We start from the raw sequence: 24,857 nt of genomic DNA on the forward strand, positions 1-24,857 counted from the left end.
AATTTTTTTTTGGAAAAAGAAAGTCCTTTCCAGCTGGGCACAGTCAAGGTTCCTGTTTCATCCATGTGCCAATGTAATAATTTGGATCTGGAGTTCAAAAACTTGTATTCCTGACAAATGTTAAAGTTACCAGAAGAGTAACTTACTAGCCAATGGCAGAAGAACAAGATTTTCTTCCTCCAAAAGCCTTCCAGGCACTTAGCAAAAATCCTTGCTGCCCTAAGGCCCCAGAGGGCATCCTTCTGCCAAAGAATAGATGAGAAAAACAGAGAAGATTTTAAGATCAAAACCTGTAATTTTTCTTGTAGCTCTGAAACTCATGATTACAAAGAAAATAATTTATTAGCTCCATGATTATGCTCTCCATTTCAGCTGTAAAGTAGCTGCTCTGAAGCAAACATGGCATAATCTAATCTACTTCACTGAAACAGCAGCTGAGCTAAGCTTTGACAGTGATTTTCTTTTTGTCTGCTCAGTTCCTAAACTCAAAGTGAAGTTTGAGTTTGAGAGGGTGCAGAATACAATGGGTGAAACCAAAGGCAACATTTATATGAATCTTAATGAACTCTCAAGCTTCAGGCAACTTCAAGTCTTCTGCAAGTCAGACAATATCTGCATTACATGAGAACTTGATGTAACATTATGATACTCTCACAAGTACAAAAGGTTGTATTTTCCAGTACCTGATTCCCCTGTGACCCAGCTTTTAAAGTCATGATTATAAAAGGTTTGGGCAAGTGAAGGAAGTGTATGGAAAAACAGTGCAAATTGTTTGCTTAACAGCATTTGCTTTTAGAGCACGTCCAGAGGTGTTAAAAATATGCTTCAGATGACAGGAGTGATTCATGACTAGACAGCTGCTGAGAGAGACATCACTGACAGGAGAGAGAGGGGGAGAGCGTGTGAGAGAGAGAAGGAGAGAGATCTGACATGCAAATTCCTTGGAGAAAAAGAAATTAAGTACCATTTCTTTGGAGCTTTAGAAATTAGGAATTATTTTAATGACTTTTAAATTGAAATGAAGTTGCGTTTCCTGGAGCTGTTGGAATTTCAGTGCCCCTCAGATCTGCTCCACAGGCTAAGTTGTTATCCAGCTGATGCTATGACTGTCTGCCATCACTTCCTGGGTAGGAAAAGGTAATAATATCCTTTTGTCCATTTGGCATTTTGCAATATTAAGAGACTGACTGCTGCATTTCCTGGCAAGTCCTATCTTCATAAATAATGCAATTTGGACACTGGTGTCCATTTTTAGTCAAAAAAATTGAATAGAACAGGCTAGAAGCAAGTCCCTGCTCAACAAGTAGAAGGGATACTTTCCACTATCTGCGTCCACAGAACAAATCCAGAAAGTGATTGATTGAAATCCAAATCCAAAAGCAATGACTAAATAATTTAACAATTGAGTTTGAACTTTGATATTCTAGTGATACACAGCATTCCCCATCTAAAAAATATCCTGGCAGAAGTTCCCACCTCTGGTCTGTGCCTGCAGGCCCACTGCTTTTCCCTATCCATTTAGCATGGATCGGGAAGCACAGCCCTCAGCCCCGGGGCACAGGACTTTACTGGAGCAGCAGACCAACAAAGAGCAATCCTCACTGATTTTCTGCTTTGATATTGCTAATTTCATATATGTTTGCAGTGATATGATGTTCCCTGAAGGCCCAAACTTAAATTTTGGGTATTTGTCAAAACTAGTCAGCCTTAATCTTGGCCTTTTCACAACTCCACATATGCATACCTTCTGGATGATTTAATGTTTACGGTTGTTCTGTTGGCTTTTTTTTCATGAAATACTATGTCTTACTTTTTGTACATGGCAAGTGAATATGTGGAGGGCGTTTATTCTGAAGTGGATGTAAACCACAGTAAAATCAGCTAGAACTCTCTGCACCTAAATTTTACCAATTTTCAATCACTTCTAAAATAACCATGTTAAACACTCATATATTTGCATTGAAAAAGCTAAGCTGATTTTAGAAAACCAAAATGATTAAATCATAGGCAATTTGTGCTGACCACCTCCTTTTTAGAAAGGGCTTTTTTTCACGTCCTTTGTTTCACCAGAATACAGATTATCTATTTGAAATACATGAACTGAATGGACTTCCCATTGAGGTTAGTGTATTCTAGCATTGTAATAAAGGTTATGAAAAGATGTCCGAGCACCAGCTGGCCTTCCTTTGATCCTCTCCATTCTTGTGATGATACATTTTCACACTTAAGATGATTCCCTTCTACCTCAAAGGCTGAGAGCTGCTTTGGTCCTTACAAATATTAACTGCAATCACAATGACCTATCTTTCTGGTTCCAGTCATCTGTTTAATATAGAGTGGAAGGTCAGAACTACATTAAAAGGGTCTGAAAGGCTTTATTTCAGTATACTGCCCCATGCAGAGCTTCACAAAAAGCTGGCAGACTTGTAGTTCATGCATGCACGCTCCTCAGCACTGCATTGTGTGCTTCTGTTAATGGGCTTTTGTAACCTTCCAGGAAAAATTCCCTCACCAAGTGAACAAAACTCTTGTCAGATCTGAACACACATGTGAATATCAACTACAAAAAAGAAAAAAAAATATTATATTTAAACAGTAGGGGTACTGTCTTCAGAAAAAAAGGATGTCTGAGTCACTAGCTTGTGTCTTCACCAGGCTGTGTTTTAAAGGTAGTTTTTGTCTGTTTTCTAGGATGGAGATTTAATAGCAGAGGTGGAAACCAACTGTTTAGAGAAGGCAAATTCAATAACAGATGTCAGTAAGGATTAATGAATAAGGCTATGGACCAGAAAGCACAAGCCTGTGTGTACCAATACAAAGAAATCTATTTGCAGCACAGTGGAGCACAGGTCACTTTGAAGTCATTAGCATACTGAATTACCAAATAGCTGCATCTGAGGCACTTCAGTTGTCCTTAGAACACATTTCCCAAGCTATGACATTTTCCCCTTTGAATCTGTCTATAAAGCTCATGTTTATTTGCTTTCTATTAAGTCTTGAGCAGGACCATCTACATGTCTTGCCGTGTTTATCTAACATACTACTTCTCAAACAAGCTCTTTAGCTAAAGAAAGCTAAATATCCAAAATCCCAGCACACACTCCAAAACATGGAGCCTGGAGAATTTATAACGTTTTACAACTCACTCTCTCCACCTATATGCCTCAACACTTTTCCTTCCTGAGGCTGAATAGGTTAACCTCTGGTCTGGATTATGAGGGGTGGGTAAGTGGCATGAAGTGAGCAGCAAGAATTGAATGCAGCTGTCCACGTATGAATGGAGCTACCCACAGTGGGAAAAACAATGCAAGGAGAGAAAAAAGTGGATTCCAGAAGCAAATGGCCTATGGGGCCAGTTCCACTTGCTTCACACTGATTTTGTCTTAAATTTGGCTTGCTCTTGTATATCCCACTTAGATGTTTTGGGAATACTTCATGTGTAGCAATTACTTCCCTGTAAAATTATCAACAGGAGTTTAAGTGTAGTTGAATTTGCTGAAGAAGCCATGGAAACAAAGCACAACTGCTCTGTTCTACAGCCCGACCTCTGAATTTGAGAAACATCTAGTAGGCCAGGTTTACAAAGAGTGTGAGAGAATGCAGATGAAGTGTTAGACCACAAAAACACTCTGTGCTCAATGGCAACAGGTAATAAACAAGGAAGGATAATAAATAGCAGGAAGTCCTGCCTAGTAAATTTCTTCTTCCTTATACAACTTTTTCAGTTCTATCTAAACTAGACAATAAGTCTCAAGCTGAGGATTTCTTGTTTTTGGAAGGGGAGTTACTTGAACTTACATGTCATTATATGATGTCTCCTTTTCCTATGTACACACAGTAACCATCCTCCCATAAAAATGGCAGGTTACGTTTTGTACAGATTTAATGCTCTTTAAGCAAAATAAATAAAAAAGCCAAACAAAATAAATCAATAAAATAAATCAAAATCACCACAGTAATGCCTTCCAAAGTCAAAACACTAATATGATTTTTTAAAATATTGTTCAGGAGTAAAATGACAGATGTATCTGCCCTGAACAAATCCAAACAAAGCCCTGAGTGGTCACCTTCACCTTCTGTGAAAAGAAGGGATTCAGGTTTGCAAGACCAAGAGCAGCTCTGAGCTGCAGGATAATTATTGCAAGAAATAACAATTAGTAGTCTTCCAATTTTACTAGGCCAGGTTGGTTAACATCCTCTTCCCAAAAATATTTATTTATTTATTTATTTATTTATTTATTTAAATAGCATGATATTTACATCAACTATAATGGCACCACTGCACTGTCTGGTACTGGCCAAAGGACTGATGCTATCCACCCCTCAGCACCCCGGCTGTGGGTATTTGTGAGCAGTAGCTATGGGTGGGTGTCTGCTGCTTGTCCTTGGCTCAGCACTGGTGTCACAGTTTCCACCTGCTCTTCAAAGCCACAGGGGTTGCTGCTCCTCTCCAGCTGTGCCAGGTTTATGGCAGCATTAGGACTGTCAAAGCTTATTTGCTGTTCCCACTCAAACATCCTCTTTATTAGAGACCTCCAGGCTGGCACAGGTAATTATTAGGATACAGCAAAGATCCTCTTTCAAGGTCATTTTCTGCTGATGTCTCCCTGACATAAGCTCAGGCAATACTAAATTGACATGACAGACTGTATTTGATTTTGGAAACACAACAGCAAAATACATTTTCCTGCAGTCAGGCAGTGATATTTTCATGGCAGAGTGGCTGCAGGGGTGGGGCTTCTTAATCCAAAATTTTTACTCCATACATAAAAATTCATTCTCTTCCATCTGACTCCATCCACCTACTAATCTTTTGAATTTTCTCTCTTGCTCAGCTTTTCCTTCAAGCCAGCTAGAAACAACAGTTCTTAGTGCTCCTTCTCAGTGCTATAACTCCTCCTTTTTTCTGGTTCCAGCTGCACAAACTCAGATGGAACAGTTTCCTCCTACCAGTGTTTGATGCCACATTGCAACGTGGTGTTTTAACAAACCCTCCAAACTGCAAACAGCGCTCCCAGTCTGGTAGCAGTTTTGAGAACTGTCATGTTTCTGGTGTGAAACAACTCTCAAAGAAATACTGCCAAGCAAGGGGAATAATCCTTAATGCAACAGAGCTGTCCTCTTGGCATAAAGCACTTGATACTAATCCATGATCTGATTAAATGTGTTTAAAAGTATCTCAAGTTGCCACTTTCCCTTTATGATAATCTTACACATTCCTCCAGACCTCCCAACACACTGTTAGAAGAGCACAAATGTTGCAACACGGTTTGATTTAAACTTATCCTATAGTGACTCCTCAAAAATACAACAGAGAAAGCAGAATCACTGTGGAATCAGAGACAGCTGAAAAGTTAGGTTTAAATTGCAGATTTATCCTTTCCAAGCAACAAAATCCTTGTGGGAGCGGAGTCAAATTTCTATTTTCTCTTGGGATAAGTAAATTTAAAAATAATTTCTGACAAGAGGAAACCTACAGAGCTAGTGACTGGCAGATACCCACATTTTGCCTCAGGCACCAGTGCAAGGAGAGCAGAGTGAGAGTGAGCATGGGCACATGTGGTCAGGGACACAACTGTAATACCTGGACTGTAGAATGGCACATGGGCAATTCCCACAGGGAACTGCAGTGTTCCAAGCAAACAGTGCAAAAAGGCAAAGAATGAAGGGAGAGCTCAGGGTTCACCTATAGAAAGTGTTCCCTGCTTAATCCGTGTGGGACTGTGTTCAGCTAGACTATGTGCTGTTTTTAACACACACACACACACCCTGCAAAAACTTTGTTGTTTTGACTTCACTGGCTGGAAAAATAGTGGTTTTAAGTTTTCTAGTATATGTGCACTACAAGAAAAGAAAGGTGAAAAAAAATCTCAACTTGCTCTCCAGTGCAGCTAATTTTTTTTTTTACACTGGTCTGTTAAGGTAGTAAAAGTTTTTCTTAACATTAAATGACTATTGAGAGAAATACATATCTTTTGAGACTCACACAGACGCTGTAATGGGCTGCCCCTTTTGTTTGAAGGCGTGCTGTACTCTGGCCAGAAACACTCTCAGTTGAACTCAGGCTGAAAGCAGAGGGTGCAGGGACCAAGTAAAAGAAGTCAGGAAGTGAAGCCCCAAATTGTAGTGTATGGTGGTTAACACAACAAGAGATGAAACAACTAGTTTTGAATTCTTGGGGAGAAAAACATCTTAAAAAGATGGAAGAATACTGTATTTTCCAAACTTTAAATTTCCACAGAATGTCACGTATCTGTAGCAAGCAGTTTGAAATGCAGCAACCATTCAAAGCACCAAAGGAGAAAAAGGCCTCTCTAAAAAAGGTTTCTATCCTGTAACAGTCTATTTATTCCATTAATCAGCCAATGTCTTATAGTCATTCAAGTACAAGAGAACTTACTGGTGTACTGATTGCATTTATTTTAGTGTAACTCTTCTTGTGATGGCATCCCCTTTAGCATTGTAAAGGTACCTGGAATAGATGGAAGTGTTACTGAAAATCCTTCATAGAAAGACTAAATACATTAAGGACTGTAAAACAATTTCTCTTTATTCACAACTTGATCTTGGCCTTCATTTTACAAATAATCTGCTGTGCAAAATAGTTTATAAAATACTAAAAAAAAAGCTTTTATTGTAAAAAAATAAAGTTTCTAGATATACAGTTACTTCGCACTATCACAAATATTGCCCAGTATTTAACATTTAAATTCAATGTCACAAAACTCAGGTCCTGTAACCCGATGACCCTACTGGTAAGAAAGCCACTACTTAAACTCAGGTTCACTAGGGATTGGTAAAGCATTTTCCTCCTGTCATATCTACACCGTTACACAGCTCTGATGACCCATGCTTGGAGCTGTAGCCATACCAGGAACTTAGACACTGGCCATCCTTTCCTCCATTATCAGGTAAAAAAATTCCAAGTTAAATGGTAAATTTAGTCGGCAGCAAATTTTAGTAAATCTTGGCAATAACACAGGAGCTACACAGTGCAGTCACGGAACAACAAAGATCCCCAACAGTGCATTTAAACTTTGCTGAGAAGCAGTGTAAATAAAGGCAGCCTACATGTGGTTCTGGGAATGAGCACTCTGATTCCTGTCAGTGTCCAAGCTACCCGGCCTAAAACTCTGTGATCTCTCTGTGCTGCAGTGCAATTGCAACCAGGTTTGCATGAAATGCCTCTAAGAAGTTTTGGTAGAGTCAGCTGAGCCCTCATTGTTCCAATTCGCTTTCGTTTTGCAGGGTCTTCATGGCCAAGCCCCAGAGGGTCATGCTGGAGAAGAAGGGGCCCTCGCTACTCTTGTAAGTGGCAGAGGAGGCCCGGCTGCCCAGCGGCTCGGCGCAGTGCCCGTCCAGGCCGGGCCCGGAGGAGCGGATCATGGCAATGCCATCGGCCTGCAGGGGCTCCTCTGCTGCGGCCACGTCCACGGCTGGGAAAGCATACGCTGGGGGTGCTGCTGGAGCCTGCTGTGCCTGGCCTTTCAGCAGCTTAGCAGGATCCACGCCGAGTTTCTCGGGGTTTGCCGAGTCGTGCTGCTGGATCATGGATCGCAGCTTGCAGTAAGAGTCCGCGGAACTCTCGAATTCGGGGGAGTTTCCAGCCGGATGAATGGGAAATTTAACAGCCACTGGTAATAACGTAACAGACATCTCTGGGCCAAAGGAGTCGGAACTCTGGGACTTGTCAAGGTCGGGCGTTTCGATCCCTTGGGTAAATTCCTCGAGGGCGCCGTGCCCCTCCTCGGAGGCTCTGCAGTGCATCTTCTTGTGGCGCCGCAGCACGGCCGAGCGCGTGAAGCACTTGCTGCACGTCTCGCAGGTGTAGGGCTTCTCCCCCGTGTGAGTCCTCACGTGCCTGCGCAGGTCACCAGAGCCCGCAAAACACTTCCCTGCCAGAGACCAGGACAAAGTCACATACTGCTCCCAACACAACGAGTAAACACGTTTTAATTACAGAAACCATCAAGCAATAAGGTATCATATGTCCCATCATTTATCTAGAACAGGTTCAAACAAGTTTCATGTATTTTTACAATTCCATTCACTTGCTGCTTCTTCTCAATCTGATTTTCTAACTTGTGTTTCCCAATGAATGGGTTCAGTTTTTGTCTCCAGAGAGGAATATCCATTAGTACTTGAAAGCTGTGAGTGCTCTCAGTTTGTCTCAATCTTAACAGAGAAGAAAAACTAAACTATCAATTTCATTTGTCTGCCTGGGAAAACTGTATGCTGAGAAGCTTCTAAATATATTCTTCCAGTGAGAGCTGCATCATAGGAAGAAATGGTTTGTTCACTACCAAGGAACTACTCTCAAACTGCTGACAAAGTTAGCTTTTTTGTTAACTTTAGGCTAATAAAACGCAGCAGTCCTTTTTTATATTCTGGCCAGAGAATGTGTGAGAACTGTAATTTTTTTTTCTGTAAATATTAAAACACAGACCACAAAAAATATACAACTGTCTATCTTCAAAGCTACAGACTCAAAAAGGCTCAATCACCATATTGCTGAGAAAAGAGTCTGAGGCTGAACCAAGGCAAAGTGTAGGAGAACAAGCAGAAAAAGACATAATTAATTTCCAGAATTGCCACAAAATTGAGACACCTCACATTCTTTAAAATAGTAGAAGTAAGCTTGTGGTTTTTATCTCACTTATTTCACAAGGACCAACTAAAATAAACCATATTAAATGACTGCTCAATAAAACTGCAGTCTCAATTTTTAGCAGCATACTTTTTATTTGCTGCACAGATTTCTCTTCAGAACAGCCATTAAACAGTAATGATAAGATTAAAAATTACTGGAGTAATATACATCTGGATGTTTTGCATAGTGTGAATGATTTCTTAATGCTTCATCAGATCCTCTTTGCACAAATCAAAAATATTCAAAGGACCACTACAAGACAAAATGAAATCAAGCCTGTTTAATGGCAGCAACACAACTGACTGTTTTTACTCTGGTATCCTGTGTATCTATTTCCTCATTCTGATGCAAGGCCTACTGATAATATTGGCTTTTTCTTGTGCTTTAAGACAGTGCAAATAAAACATACTGCAGGTGGATTTCAACACATGAAGCTACCCTCCTTCAAAGCTGATTCCTCAGAACATGAATGAAATTCTGTCAAAATAACACATAATGGCAAAAAAAATACTATGCAGGATGCTAAGTAACCTATGAGATCAAGATGTACCTGATCAAAAGCCATTTTCAGACCTCCTGGCAGTATGGCCTATCTAACAGATTTTGAAAATGGGTGTTCTGAAATATTGACCATGCTTTGATTTTATTCCAGAGGCTGAAGTAAAGTAAGCTTGTCATTATCAAACTCTGTGGGTGAATGGAGTTAAAATCAAATGGCATGTAACTGAAAAAAAAGAAAAGGCCCCATCATCAGTTAAGTGATGTCAAACCTAACTTCCCATCAGAAAGGACTACTCTGAAAATAAATCTATTTCTGAAGCAGCTACTCTGAGCATCTCTGTAGCAAATGTGTTAGCAAACACACACAATGTTGATTCCTCTTACTTCCTTTCTCTAATTTTCAACTGAAATTCTCTTTTAAACTTACAAGAAATAAAGGAGTTTATGACACCAAATGAAAGACTATGAAGCATGCAAGACAGAAAATTTTGTGACTGGCTTTCACAACATGGTATTTCAATTTAAAACAGTTTTGATTAATTGTTACTCTGCTGACAAAGGAACTTTTACTCATCATTTGAAAAGCAGACACAACCAAGCAATGCACAGTGAACCTTACCACAAGCTGAACAGCTGTATGGTCTCTCTCCAGTGTGCCTTATCCTGTGCTTGACCAATTTCCGTTGCATATTAAATGACTTCCCACATTCATCACAGGTGAATACTTTATCTGCTGTATGGGTCTTTTTGTGCTCCTTTAAATTACTAAAGTTACTGAAACCTAGAAAAATATGACAGGCTCTGAGATTAAAATGACTCCTCACTTTTCAGTCAAAAAAGCCTGAGGCAGAAACTTTGGTTCTTACACACCTCTGCCACAGATATCACACAGGTGAGGTTTTTCTCCAGAATGAATAATTATATGACGCTGAACATCACCAGAAGCAGCAAATCTGTAACACAACACAGAAACCCAATCAGTGTTTTTATAAACCCCTTACTTCCCTAAACTATCATATGGAAATTGGCTTGAATGAATGCCTGATGTTCTGAACAAAGATTAAGACCTAAAACACAGATTACTGCATGCAATTAAACATAATTTAAACTGACAATGACCAATTAAATTTATGCTAGGAAAAAACCTCCAAAAAACATTTTTATCATTAATGTTACTAATTCATTCTGCATTTTGTGCTATTCTTGCATTAGTGTATTTTCTGTTACCTGTTAGATGATTTATTGTGACTCACACCATTCAAAATACACAAATACACACAACAATATACAACACAATACACATAACACAACATACACTCAATGCTATTCTTATCCACATACCAATACACAAAAATTTAGATCACAAGCTCTGGTGACACTGATTATCTTACAACAAGTCAATTGCAAACATTTATGTCTTTTAATCCCATCAGCACACATTTAAACCCAGCATCTTCTAAACAAAATTGAGCAGCGTGCTGCCTTAGCTCTTGGCTTGTAGTTTATAATGAAGATTATCAGAGAACAAATTTTTTCATGTTAACTTTACTAAGATGAACGATTCTACTCACCTTTTCCCACAGATTTCACAAATGTATGGCTTCTCACCAGAATGTCGACGTAAATGTGTCTGGAGATTACCTGCCTGAAGGGAGAGCAATTTAAGCATTTAAGTTCAGCTTGCCTGTTGCTGTATACAGATAAAAAAACCCCAATGATGGCAACTATGAGACTGGCTTTTTATTCTTACTTCTAAGGCAGTGAAGACTACAAAGCATGTATGAACTCGAGCACTCTTATCTAGTAAAGACAGACTACCATGTACTTCAACATCAAATTGTTTACCTATGCAATTATCCATTGACAAGAAGAGAAATAGGGAAAAAAATAAAAACAGGAAGCCTGAAATCAAATGCTAAGAGAAAAGAAAAACCTATAATTGAAAGCAGATCCAATTATAAATGACAATTACACTGTCTAGAATGCAGCGAAAAAGAAAACTTACTAACTTACTAGCACTATGGTTCATGTCAGTCTCACTTTCCCTGTCCTACACATAAAATATTGTTACACAAGGATGTCTGAATTCAACAGTTGGTTAAAAAAGAAAAGAATAGGGTGAGCATTTTTCTATCCATAAAGTACTCAGATGCTCCAAACCTGAAATTATTGACTCATACCAAAATAAAACAGAATAGGAAGTACAGAAAAAAACAAATGGCACTACTGCTAATAATTTTATTACATGTCTTGCCCCTCTCAATCCTCTAAAAATCATTCTAGCCTAGCCAGAAAACCAAACAATGACTAGATAAAATCTTCTTACTGAGTCCAACTTTTAAAAAAAATGTTTTAAAGCCACTAGTCCTTGTGAATGGCCTCTCCACCGAGTCCAGTTCTCAAACCACAAGAGCTGGGAGATGAGCTCAAGATGTTCCATACATGGTGCTGCAGATGTTCCATACATGGTGCACACTTCCACAGTCAGTTTTTAAACCTTTTTGATTGATAATTGCCTGGTTTTTCTTTAAGGAAAGATTAAGGAAAGTCCTTTACATTGGGAAAGAAAATTTGGGATGCAAAGATTATCATGTCCTCATCAGTCACAGTAAGATAACAAAACTAAGACCCAGACTAATTCCTTCTGATTCATTTAGATAATAAATTACCTGTTATGATCTAGCACTGTAATCAGACCTTGTAATATACCAGAACTCAAGTTCTGCAGACACACACACAGAGGACAGTTTGAATGGATCAGTGTGGGAACCCTGAAAGAGCTTTCTTTAATCCCTGTACAATTTTTCAGACAACAGTATGACTGAACAACTGTTTTCTAAGATCAAACTTTCTAATACTGAAATCTACTCAAAGAAAGGCATTAGGTACTTATTTCTGGGGAAGAGAAGATGAACCATGGAATAATTTTTGCCTTACAAAGACAAGGGATTTTATGTCACAATGTATTTTAGAAAAGCATATAGAAAAAAAGAACCTTTACTTCTATCCATGTCACAAACAAACCCTATCATGGGCATTTGAACATTATTCCAGATAAAGGCAATGGGTGAATTTGAAGTGCAACAACTATTTTGAAATAGTTCCCACAAAGGCATATTAAGTAAGACTAAAAACATTTTACAAAAAGCAGCAAATAAATTCATTTCTTTATTACAAGCCCTATGTCCTTTCCTCCTAATGAGGGCAAAGCTTGTTACTATCTGTGCTAAGACAAAAAACTGTAAAAACATCAATAGCTTGTATTCTTTCTTAAGCTTTAAAGCTGGCACACAACCTTGGTTAAAGCATCACATGCCATCCCAATGGAAAAGAACCCAAGGCGACTTCTGCTTGCATTTTAGTGCAAGAAAAAAAAATGCTCAGAAGAATCCTCTAAATGGTTGCATAGACCTCCTCTCAAATTTGGAGACCAGAGAGATACACCAGACTCAGTCCTTTTGTAAATGGTAAGCTTTCAAAGTGGAGCACCTTATGCATGTGGGCCCCCAAAAGAATCTCTGCAGGAGGAGCTGAAACACAATATCCTGGACCACCAGCCAGAGAGGGTTCACACCACAACAAGCTGTGTACAAGCAATAGGGAAGATGAAGGCTTGGAAGTAAAAAAGGAAAGCTTTCCACAAAAAAAAAACCCCAGACTTTATTGGCTACTTGTTCCCAACTATGAGTTCCCACATAAATTCCCCTACTTCTTGCATTTTCTGCTCCACATTCCAACACAGCCCATCAGCTACATTCAGCAGGAGCAGACATCCCACCAGCTGCACTGTCTCAAAAGCACAGAACACGAAGGCTTAAATAAGAAAAGTGTTTCTATTTCTGTGCCTGCAGACGGAGAAGATAAAGGACAAGATCGGAGATCTCTTTTTTAAGCAAAAAGTAGATAGTAATTATCCTTGCATCTTTCTTTCTGGTGAGTGGAATCTTATTTGCAGGACTCAAAAGCAAGTACCTCAGCAATGTGCAAGACCTCTATGAGCAGAGAAAGAAGTGCAGCCCAGAGGCTGAATGCTCTGGCTCTATGCTGGATGTGAAGGGATCGATATGTATCTGCCTGCCCCTTCAGGCAAGTCAGGCCACAGGGAGGGAAGGGAAGCTGTTTGGGAGGGTTTAATTAAAAGGCAGAAATTTCCAGTTTTGTCAGGGTTTTTGTTTGTTTCTGTAATTAAAGAGGAGCAAAGCATATTGCAAGAGGAGTCTGTCATGCCTGTCAAACACCGTGTGACACTTCCCCCCTCTTCCCCCACTGTAGTAGTAGAGAGCACCACTCTATTTGCCAAAAGTACTTCTAAATGTATTTGAAATAGCCTTTTTTTTTTTTAATAACTAGAAGTTCAGCCATCAAAATGAATGAATGTGCTGCTCTTGGCATAAAAAAAGGTGCCCAGTTTTGCTAAAAATTGCCCAATAAGCATGATGAAACAGTACTGCTCACTGGATGCAGTCTAATATTCATATTTAGCAACAAGGTGGAGGACAGAAAGGCATCAGATTCATGGGTCAAACAAGGCCCATGGTGGGCTGTGAAACTGAAGCAAGAGCAGCACAACCAGTAGTGGGTGGGTAGCAAAAAGCACATAGCTCTAATTCTTAAACCAGGACCCGTAAGAAATGCCAAAGCTATTCAACAATAATTATGTAATCTTAGTATAAAAATATGCACCTGTTTATTGTCTGCTGTTCTTACATGTGAGCCTCTCAATCACGAAATCAGAAAGGAAATAGACACTTTGGAAATGTGAGACAACTAGGCACCACATTTGTAGAAATACAAATTAATTGTTGTACCCAGAACAGGAAGTAAGCACTGGAGAGCAAATAGAGCAGCTAAAGCTCAGGCCCTGTATGTAAGTATGGAATTTCACAAGAAGTTTTTTTTGAATCATAGCTGAGCTTTGTCACTTCCAACAGGTGTTCTCACTGAAAGAAACTGAGCCCACTTATATGGATACAAATTCATTTTACCTGACTCAAATCTACTTAATAATTGATGCCATTTAGGAAAATGAAACTGTATTGTAAATACAACATTATATAGAACTTGAATCTGCACTTTTTTCAGACACTGTAAGAATGCTATTCACAACATACCTTTAAGCATAAAGCAAAAGAACAGTTTGGAAATGAATGTTTTTTGTATTTCCAATAGAGCTGTGGCTCTGTATAGTTAAACATTCATTTGAATGTAAAATACATAACACATCTACTGAGAGCAGACAGAATCAAAGACATCTAAAACATTCAACATGTTGTTTTCATATAAGACATTTTAATAATTTATCCCTAAAGTGAATTGTGTCTTTGAACAAAAAAAAAAATCTAATCATAAACCCAAGATTTTTAGAATCAACACAGAGATGCATTTCAAGAGTAAGTACCATAATATATAAAATATTCCCACCTGTGAGAAGTGTTTCCCACAAATGTTACATTCAAAAGGTTTCTCACCTAAAAGAAGAAACATAGTAATAATTCTAATAGTTGCAGTAGAACAGAAATGTTCAAAATTCTAATTCTAATAGTTGTAGTAGAACAGAAATGTTTAAAATTGGTACACTTCGTTTTAAAACATGTAATGTAAGAGTAACAAATATCCCCAAAAGGATACTTACCCATGCATTTAAGGGGAAATTCAAGAGGGAATTACAGCTTTTACCAGTGAGTTTGTAAGGCAGACTTGCTCAAAATTTATCTTTCAAAACAAGCAGAAGAGTTTTGATATGAATGGGTGCAGGTTTCAGTACTTTTGATTCTAAATGAAAGGAGTATCATAACACCAGGAAAAACAGAATAGAAGACAAGGCCCAACAACAACAGTGATGGGAAAGGCACCTGTTCTTTCACTTGCACAGAGACACATTCTTAAAAAGAAGGAGGAATGAAGGGAAGCTAATTTGGAAGAACTGTGTTTTCTGATTTTAATGTCTACCATATATCTCTGCTCAGCACATAGCCATTCAATTCCAGAAAATACATATCTGCCTTCAAATTCTCATCCTATATAGAAGTACCTGAAGATTACCCAAGTATTTTGCTCCAAAATTCTGAATTTATACTTGTAAAACTGTTATCCTTGAATCTCTAAAAACAGATTAGCAGCTTTAGTAAAAACTGATGCAGCCCACTTTAGTTTTTCCAAATAACTTGACTCTCAATCTAGAACACAACTGTACAACACTTCAATTCTCTCGTTAATTTAAGACAAATGTGTTTTTGTAATAACTTTTTCTCCTCTATAGTATTTCATTTAAGTGTGTTATAATTCTCCCTGCTTAGTTCCTGTTTCCTAGTTTTTACACTGTATATAAAATTTTATGTGCATCTTTTAGAGTTTTGAAAACAAAAATGATGTTCAAATACCATTGATTTGATGGCAGTCCCACTTATCATTATTCATGAGTCTAACTGCACATTTAAAGGACATTTATGATCTGTTCCACATGTGCAGGGCAACAAAACTAGTGTAAATCCATATGATTTTGAAAATAGAATATTTCCAAAGGGAAAAAAAGAGATCTTAAACTGTGTTTCATCTTGATCATGATTAAAAAATCTGTATAAAGATTTTTATTTACTTCCTTAATTTAAATTTTCCTAACTTTACAGAAGACCTCTTGGCTTCTCTTCCATTAAGTATTCTCTACATCAATGTTTTTCCTCCATCCTTGGAAAGGTTACAAGCAATATCTACATATATCCAGGTGTGGGAATTCCATTTTCCTTTTTTCCTGCCAAATACAGATGAAGTTCTTCCAACATATTTTAGGATATCAAGGACTAAATGCAATTCTCGTTAGATTTTAAAACACAGAGTAAACATACAGTTATGTTGCTTCACAGATTGCAACCCTGCAGTTAGTGTGACAGCTTGAGGCTTTACCTGCTCTATCTGCTCAATGAAGAATGGAAATCTGGCCATTTTAACAAAGCTTTCTCTCAATTAAAGATAAAAATTATGAAACCAGTAAAGCAACTACAAAGTCACTCAACTCTAAAGAGCACTGAGGCTTGATTTCATTATGGCTTTAAACTTGCAAAACATTAAAAATTCTGATACTGACAACACAAATGTAAATGAAACCAATTGGGAGTCAGATTTGTAGCAACTGGGGAGGATTCTGAAAGCCATAAAAGCATCAAGATAATATGAAATGGAGGATAAAAAAACAATAGTAAGCAATTTTTGCAGAAATTACCTATACAGAAAAAAAAGTTACTGGAGACCTAAAGAATAGTATCTGAACAGGAATCCACTCTGAGACGACTAGAGGGAGAGGGAAGGAACTGGAGGCTCAAATTTCTCCAAACAATTATTGCAGGCTGCATGCTGCCTCATTCTAACTGTACTGATGTACAAAGAATTGGAGGTTTTTCCCCCGAGATAAAGATAAAACAAAGAGGGTTTTTTTTGGAAAAGAAACATCAAATTACTTTTTTTGAGAACAGTTTTGCACTTGCATAGAATTCCAAACCACTGGGCTTATCAAGTAACCCATTGCTCAGAAGCAATTAGCCTCACTGGACCTGGAGGTGTATTAGCAAGAGCACAGCTAATAAACTGAAGATTATTCTTCTCTCTCCATCACTGGTGAGACCATATCTGGAGCCTTAAGAAAAGAAGGCAAACAGGAAATCTCACTGCTGTCTACAGGCTTGGGAGGGCAGATGCAAGCAAGTTGTTCCTGGTACACAGTCTTAGGACAAGAGGCAACAGATGCAAGTTTGATTATGACAAATTCCAATTAGATATGTGAAAATAATCTTTTACCCCACAAGAGTGGTCAGATACTGGGAGTGATTGTCTGGAGAGGTTGTGGAAACTCTGTCTATGGAGATGTCCAAAATTTTCACTACACAAGGTCATGAGCAAAACAACCCAATCTAATTTGATGTGCCTTGAGCAGGAAACTGGAGCAGATTACCTCAGGAGACCCATGCCAATCTAAATTATTCTATGATTCTACATCTGTCAATAAATTCCAAACCAAAAACCTCATCTGAAAACACCAGGATTGCATACTTCTTGTTCAACACCCTACAAAATAAAGTACACAATAGCGGGATACATGGCTGGATCAACAGCAATAGAGAAAAACTGGGGAGAAGTAGTAACTGAATACAATTTAGACAGTGCTTAATCCAGGGGACTTTACTTTTAACCCTTGGGCTGCCTTGTGTTTTCTATCTTCTGTTTCATCCTTTCTTGTTCAACATTCTGCAAGAAGAGGTGAAGATAAAGTACACAACAGGGATCAAGGCAGTGTTGTGCCAGCCCCAGAGGAGAAATGCACAAAGGCAGAAGTGGTGCTCCTGATGAGATCACAAAGGTGAGGAGCTGTACTCACTAAGGCAAGGAATGCTGGAAGTTGCTCAAGCAAAACTGAGAATGAAAAGGTTGAGGATCAACAATGTATTGTATTGCATGGCAGTGCTACTCTGTTCCTGTGGCATTCCATCCTCCCAAGAGTTCTTTCCATTGGCTTTAGTTTGTTTTGGGTTGTTCTTTTGAGATGTTCCCTGGAAATAAAATAAAAGACCCAAACAAAACCACTGGATGTTCCTGGACAGGTATGGACTATATAAAAGAGATGGCTTCCTTTTTTTCAGAGAAGTCAATATAATAATTAAGAACAAATTATAACATTCAGTCAAAATCAACCAAAGTCAGTGCAGTAAGCTCTATTTAGAGACTCCTTTAAATGTCCATGATAATAATACAAATAAACAGTCAGACATGCCAGCACAATGACTGTTGAACACAGTTTGGCTGCCTTCACATAGAAAGCTCATTAATGCACCCATGCTAACCTGAAATTCTTTAGTAGTTGCTAGTGTTCAGGGACAGAGAATTTTATATGTGCTTTTCCTTGACAATCACACCACCACAGCACTTGTGTTAAAAGAATTGTCATTTTTGGGTTAAAAACATGTTTGCCACTGTGACATGTCCCTTTCAGCTTCCTCCCTCTCTTCAGCAAAGCTGCATTGGGAGGGCTTTCAGTGAGCCCTGTAAGACTTAAATGCCTGCTAACCCTTCTGCTTAGCTATAGAAAACTAATGTTTTTAAACAAAATTGGTTAGCTAGCAATCTGCTGTGCTTTCTGAGGTGGCAGGTGAATAGAAATGGCTTTTAGCATACACTTATATTACTTAACTACCAGTGTACCTAACAGTAACAATACAGATGTGCCCTGCACCTTCTGCTACAGGTCTTTCCAATATCAACTTCCTACTCACCATCCACTGCAATTTCCCAAATACTGTTTTTGTACTATTTGGGTATTTAAAAAAAAATTGACATGAATAACAGGGAAATAACAGGGAATAATTCCCAAAAAAAACAGGGAAGCAAACAGGCATTTCTAGTCATATCCTTGCTTCAGCTTTTCCCTCCTTTGATGTGCTTGTTATTTGTTAAACTTAGGCTCTTACACTTTTGTCATCTTAGCACATCCATGGAAGAATGCTAATGCTTTATTAACTAGCATTCAAGTCTGGAATTTTTGAAAACTACTGGAAGAAAATGGTGTGTGAAAAGCAGCTGAGAATTCCTGAATCCTGGGGTCTCTCTAGCACAAACTGACATGTTACTGCAGTTAGCTGGGACTTTTCCAGGTGCTCTTGTCTTCTATCTGATCATCTTTTTCCTGAAAATCTAGGATATTAAAACATATCTGATGATACCAGATCCAACCAGATAATAAGATTCAAAAAAATACAAGGCAAAAAGAGGATCTAGGTGAGAAACATATGCAACTCTTTCACAGGAGAACAAATTTAAAAAAATAGTATTAGCAACATGAACATACAGAAGCAGTCAAAGCTAACAATTGAAAACTTCAGGAAGCTAATGCAATATGTTCATATTGTCAGGTTCTGGGAAGATTTTTCCATTAATAAAATAGAAAAAGAATCTTTTAATTCTAAGGATCAGTTGACAAAATAAATGAATGTCTGCCAAGAGAGTTTCATATTTAGTGTCAAAGTACCAATACAGGATCATTTCCAAAATGATGTTTATTTTACAAGATTGAGAGAGATGCATTTGTGTATTTAATACAGGGAAAAAGAAAAGCAAAAAATATTCAACAGCTTAACCAGGAGTAATACCATCTCAAGGAGTTTGATCAATGGTGTTACCTGCCTAGCCAAGGTAATTCTTAAAAACTCTTCTAAAGAAGCAGATCTAATAAGAGGGCATGCTCATTAAATTGAACAGACAAATTAAATAATTTGAAGTTAAACTAGGGCTTGTTTTTCACTAGAATAAAAAGATACTTAGAAATAAATCTGTTAGGTTTAAAAATATTACCTGTGAGTTTTTAAAAGAAAGTACTTTAATTCAAAACTCCCATTTACTCTGCAGCCTGCAAGAGCCTTACTCTCTAGGTAAACACAATTAAAGTTGTTGTAAGGCATCTTTTTACAGGTTTAAAAAAAAAGATTACCAAGTCCCAATCACTTGCATCTTACAATGAATATATGACCAGAGAGAACAGACATATTCTAGTATACTTATAGTACCATTTATTTGTTTACACCTTTTGTTGTCATCTGGCTCAAACATCTGGGCCACCTGACAAACTGACTAGAAATGATTCATCTAAATGCAGGACAAAACCAAAATTTTCATTGAAATTTCATTTTCATCAAATTCACACGATGTTCTTTGAAAAAACACCCAAAACTCCAAATACATAGAAATCTTTTCTACAACTCCCAGCAAAACTCAGTATTACAGTTCTTTATTTCTGTAGGATAATCCATTAAAAAAAACCAAACCGAAACAAAAACAAACCACAGCCTTTTGAAAGTAGACCCTTAACCAGCATCTCTAAATCAAGAGACACTGCAAGATACTCTCTGTAACTGAAATATTTGGTCTGCAGACCAAGTAACTGATAACTGTACCTGTATGAGACCTTTTATGTAGCTCCAAATTGCTTGGATGTTTGAAAGCCTTCCCACATAATTCACAAGTATATTGTTTCTGTGACTGAAGAGTCTGTGATTGTCCTTCTTGTTCCAAAGGACCTTGAGATCTTTCCACTTCAACAGTTTGTTCAAAATTCTCTGAATTCACTAAATCTTCAGCTTCTTTTTCATCAGTAACTCTAACATCTGTTGTGTCTGTGGTACTTTCATTTACAGGTTCAATTAATTCTATTACTCTACTGTCATCTCTTTGGGGCTCAGGGGGCTGCTCTGCTGATTTCTGAGATCTTAGAAAATTTAACTTTTTGAGGTGTACTGCCTTTTTCAGGCGCATCTGTCTTGTGGGCTGCATAACTGTGCTCTCTGCATTTTGGTCTGGAGCAGCTTCACTTGCAGACTGAACCAGGAAGTTTGATGGTAAATGCTCAGAGGTTTCCAGAATACACTCAGAGTGATTGACAGTGCAAGAATTACTCTCCGCTGTGTTTATTTCCGTGGATGTGCTGTAAGAAAAGGATGGTTCTGCTCCTCTCTCGTGATCAGAGCAAGCGTTTTGTTTGTAGAACTGTTTGCTGTAAAAGTTGCGTAGTTTATAGTAGTAATTTGGTTGTTTAAATGGGAGCTCTGTGCAGCTGCCATCTAAGGATTCTTGTGGTGGTTTCTGTCCATCACCTGACGGAGTGTGCAGATTATCAGCCTGTGAGTGGTGCTCAGCCAAGCCTTTGTTAGTTTGTCTGTCAGCTGAGCACTCAGGCAATAGGCTTGTCCCATAGCCATCACCAGCACAGCTAGCATCTGTACCCAAAGTGTTCTGCAGTGAAAATACACTGTTACACGGCATGCTGGCTGCCTGCTCCACAGCTGTGGAAGACTTTAAAAAGGTGTGGCAAATGTTCAGCACATTTTGCACTTGGAGGCACTGTGCAATGTCCAGCATAGCTTGCACATTGTCCTGACTAAGATCCAGGTGGGAGGTGTACATGAAGTCCAGGATCTGGCCTATGCCACCTACGTTTTTGATGTCCAAGTGAAACACATCATTCTTCTGGCCTGAAGAATTCTGGAAAAGGGTCCTGACAAAATAAGGCAAATATTCAAATACAAGCACAAATAATTCACAAACACTTCAATAAGAAAAACATACATACATCTCAGATAGGCTGCTTGGTATGAAACAAGTCTGTACTCTAAAGATTGCTGTGTTTTTGATGATGAATTTCTCAAAACTGCTCAATTACTTGTCTTATATATTAGTCTTACATTAGTGTACTTGAAGTATAAACCAAAGTAAATGATGCTTTATCTAACTTTAATTCTGTATTTTTTAATGTTTTCAAGTAACACCCTGTTCTTGTGGTTTCTTATCCACCATTCTTCACATATTATGTGCAGTGGTGTATTTATGGACAATGTGCAGAACTGGTTGACTCAGAATGGTTTTTCTCCTTTCATCATGGCAGATCAAACAGGACATAAATTTTCTAGCAAAATGGAGCAGACAGATCTCAAAATCAGCTGAACACTTCTCCTCTGGCAACTGAGCTTGTCCATTGAACTCCATCAGTAAGCCTATCAAAGCTCTTAGCATTAGTTATTTCTCCACAAATACACAAGAGGATGGCAATATTAAACAAGAAGATGGCATTATTTTCAATTTATTCTCATATCAAAAAAAGGTGCTTTTTTACTGGTACTGGATAAGAACCAAGTAAAAGAATAATGAAGAGTACAGGTACATCATCCTAAACCAGCAGTTTTAGCAGTGCAACCAATACCCACTGAATTGTCACTGGGTGCCATTCCTAATGAATGAATTCACAAAAGTTCTTACTCTTTGATGTAAAGTATTCTCAGCATCAGAGATGTAGTTCTTCACATGCACAAGCAGTCAGCAGTCCTAAATTAAGTGGGTTCGTACTCTCTCTCAGTCAAAAACCTTACACCAATTAAAATCCTGATACTCCCACAGTAAACAATGACATATAAATGGGGTCAGCTCACCCATATGTAGTTACTTTCATACACTAAAAAATGGCCCAAACTTAATGGTCCCTCTTTGTGGGCTAAATGTCAAATTTGGGTTTGTTTAAAGGTAGCCATGATATCAATGAGCTCTAAATCTTAAGAAAATGTGAGTCTATGCTGAAACTTTAGAAATACAGGGGATACTCTGAAGCCAGTGCCCATATCCAAATTCTTTCATAAATCTAGACCATCCTATCTAAATTAAAACCAGAACTATAATGAACAGACCTAGGCTGAGAGCCTAAATTAATTAGCCACTTATATCCCACTGAACTTTAATAGGAGTTGAACTCCTAGATCTTTTTAACTACTTTAAAAATTTGGTCTTTGAGCATAATTGCACTTCATCAGCAGCACAGCATTAGAGGAGAAAAAGGAACCTCTTATCTTTTTTCTCTGGTCATAACATAAAAGTAGGTTTCTTACAAATGAATTGGCAGTCAAGCTTTAGAGATGTTTCAAAAAACAATGTCTAAAAACTGCCAGATCTAACAGCTTACTCATAACTAATACAAAACACTAAGCTGGGAGATCCATCATCCTCCAAAATTTGGAGGCACAATTGAGGGCAGTGCAGAAGGGTAAGAAAGCAGTGATGTGCTGTAATGGGTCACCTGTACACTTTAAAACACAGTTGTTGTCTCTGAGCATCTGAGTAAGCAGAGATTCACTAATAATCCATATAGTCACATTTTATTTAGAACATGATTGATGAAACAAGTCCTGTTATTTGGAAATGGATAACATTTTATCTATTATATCCCTTATCTGGCTCTGTTCATATACTCTACTATGTTCCTTGTAAGCAGTTATCTTTTTCTGGTGAAATACTGAATGCAGGTCCATGCCAGAATCTATTACATGAGGCACTACAAGCAAGTTAATTGGGAAAATGTCAAAATCAAAGAGCATACTGTGAATACTTGACACAGCTTTATCTCTGGACAAACAATTTCCCTTTTCTCCCTATACTCCCAAGAGTTCCTGTGACCAACAGAAATAAATACCCCTCTCAGAGAAAACCACAGCCAACAGCATTTAGTTACCTTTTTAAAGAGAAGAATTTTCTATCACATACCTGAAATATTGACTGAAAGCAGCTAACACATTTTTGTGTGCTTTGAAGCAGACACCCTTCACCACCAGCATGCAGTCACAGAGAAGCCCCTGGATGCGCTGTTCATGTAGCTGCTGGAGAAGATGACAGCTATGGCTAGCAACAGTGTCCATGCTAGAAAACCACTTGAATTACCTATAATGGAATAAAATGCTAAGGTGAATATTATATAGCAAAATTAACTTAAAAATATTAAGAACATTTTTACAATTTATTTTAGCTTTCAAAGGAAGCAGACTTCAGTTTACAACAGCAATTTGATGGCTAATGACATTTTTCTGATTAAAGATGAGTCACAGTATTGCTCACCAACAGATACACATTTGAAATACTGATTTTAACAGAGATTTGCTTACAACAAAGAGCATCTGCAAAAATTTAATGGTGCTGCCAATAAACTGGACTCCATAACCACAAAAAAATGCACCCCAATTTAGACAACTTCCACAATAATTAGATACTAATGCAAAAACACACTGCATGTACAAAATCAGTAGCATTTGTAGAGGAAAACCTGTTTCCTCATCCTCTAAACTCAAAGGGAGAACACAGCACTAGTATTATTTCTGGCATTTGTTGCTGCTCGAGCTACGTACATTTCCACCGTGGATCTGATTAATTAGACACATTAGCATGGTATTGTTTTTAATACAATGTAATATCTAAACGAAAAAATCCCCTCTTAACAGGTTGAAAAGACAAGTCACATTCCAACACTACACATTTATATTGAATTCTATACATTTTTTTTTCCCCTAACAAGGATGTAATGCTTCCCCTGTGCGCTTGTAAACATGACAATTTCAACTACTAGGACAATCCAAATTTCTAGTCTTTTAGGGAGGAATGAAGGAGGAAAACCTTCCTATCCTAAGGAATGACGCAGGAAAACCACCTTCTGTTAAGCATGACCAGATAGCGGTCACCCCATTCTCAAATATCATGAAGGAAAAGGGTTCCACACTAATTTATCCTGGTTTGCTGTGTGATTCCCTGCCTCCTGCTGGGGAGGGGGGGGTGCTATTATATTGTGGTTTTTCTCTATGAATGCTTATCATGTTTTGACCAGGCTTTAAAATAAAGAAACCACGTCAATTTGCTTTCCCTGTCAGCATCTCCCACCGCAGCATCCTGCAATTACTCTGACAGAGAAGTGCCTCTCATCCATCAGGTGCGTGTCTCCCCACGGGGCCGGCGGGCACGGGGAGCCGCTCCCGAACAGGAACCCTCCGGCACAGCCGCTATTTACGGCTCAGTTCCCCTCAGCCTCGCCCAGGCTGGAGATCCGCACGGAGGAGAGGACACAGGGAGGGTTCGCCTCACTGCGGGCAGGCTCTGCCCGGGGACAGGGCAGGCGAGCGGCCGGCGGCGGGCTGGGGGACGGGGCTGCGTCGGAGGAGCCCACGGACACCACGGACACACAGCCCCGGGAGCGGGGAACGCGGCCCGGCCTGGCACGGGCGCGACAGCGGCCCAAGGGCAGGAGCCGCCCTGCCCTGCTCAGCCCAGCGCTTACCGGCTCCGACCGCCTCCCAGCTCCATCCCCGCCAGCGGCCGCTTCCGCCGCCGCTCCCTCCCCTTCCCCTTTCCCCTTCCCTTTCCCGTTCCG

The 24,857-nt window shown here is 38.8% G+C and overlaps 1 protein-coding gene across 1 annotated transcript; it reads right to left on the reverse strand.

Annotated features, from left to right (window-relative positions):
* Positions 1–6,184: 6,184 nt before the first annotated feature.
* On the reverse strand, positions 6,185–24,849 carry ZBTB49 (zinc finger and BTB domain containing 49). The gene is made up of 8 exons (XM_038136089.1): positions 24,765–24,849; positions 23,210–23,383; positions 20,083–21,179; positions 14,573–14,619; positions 10,723–10,796; positions 10,022–10,104; positions 9,771–9,932; positions 6,185–7,895 (listed from the first exon to the last, which is right to left on the reverse strand). Exons 2-8 carry the CDS (start codon positions 23,359–23,361, stop codon positions 7,219–7,221), a joined length of 2,292 nt encoding a protein of 763 aa, XP_037992017.1. The 5' UTR covers positions 23,362–23,383; positions 24,765–24,849; the 3' UTR covers positions 6,185–7,218.
* Between the last annotated feature and the right edge of the window lie 8 nt (positions 24,850–24,857).

Source organism: Motacilla alba, chromosome 4 (genome assembly GCF_015832195.1).
Source record: "Motacilla alba alba isolate MOTALB_02 chromosome 4, Motacilla_alba_V1.0_pri, whole genome shotgun sequence".
Lineage (NCBI taxonomy): Eukaryota > Metazoa > Chordata > Aves > Passeriformes > Motacillidae > Motacilla > Motacilla alba.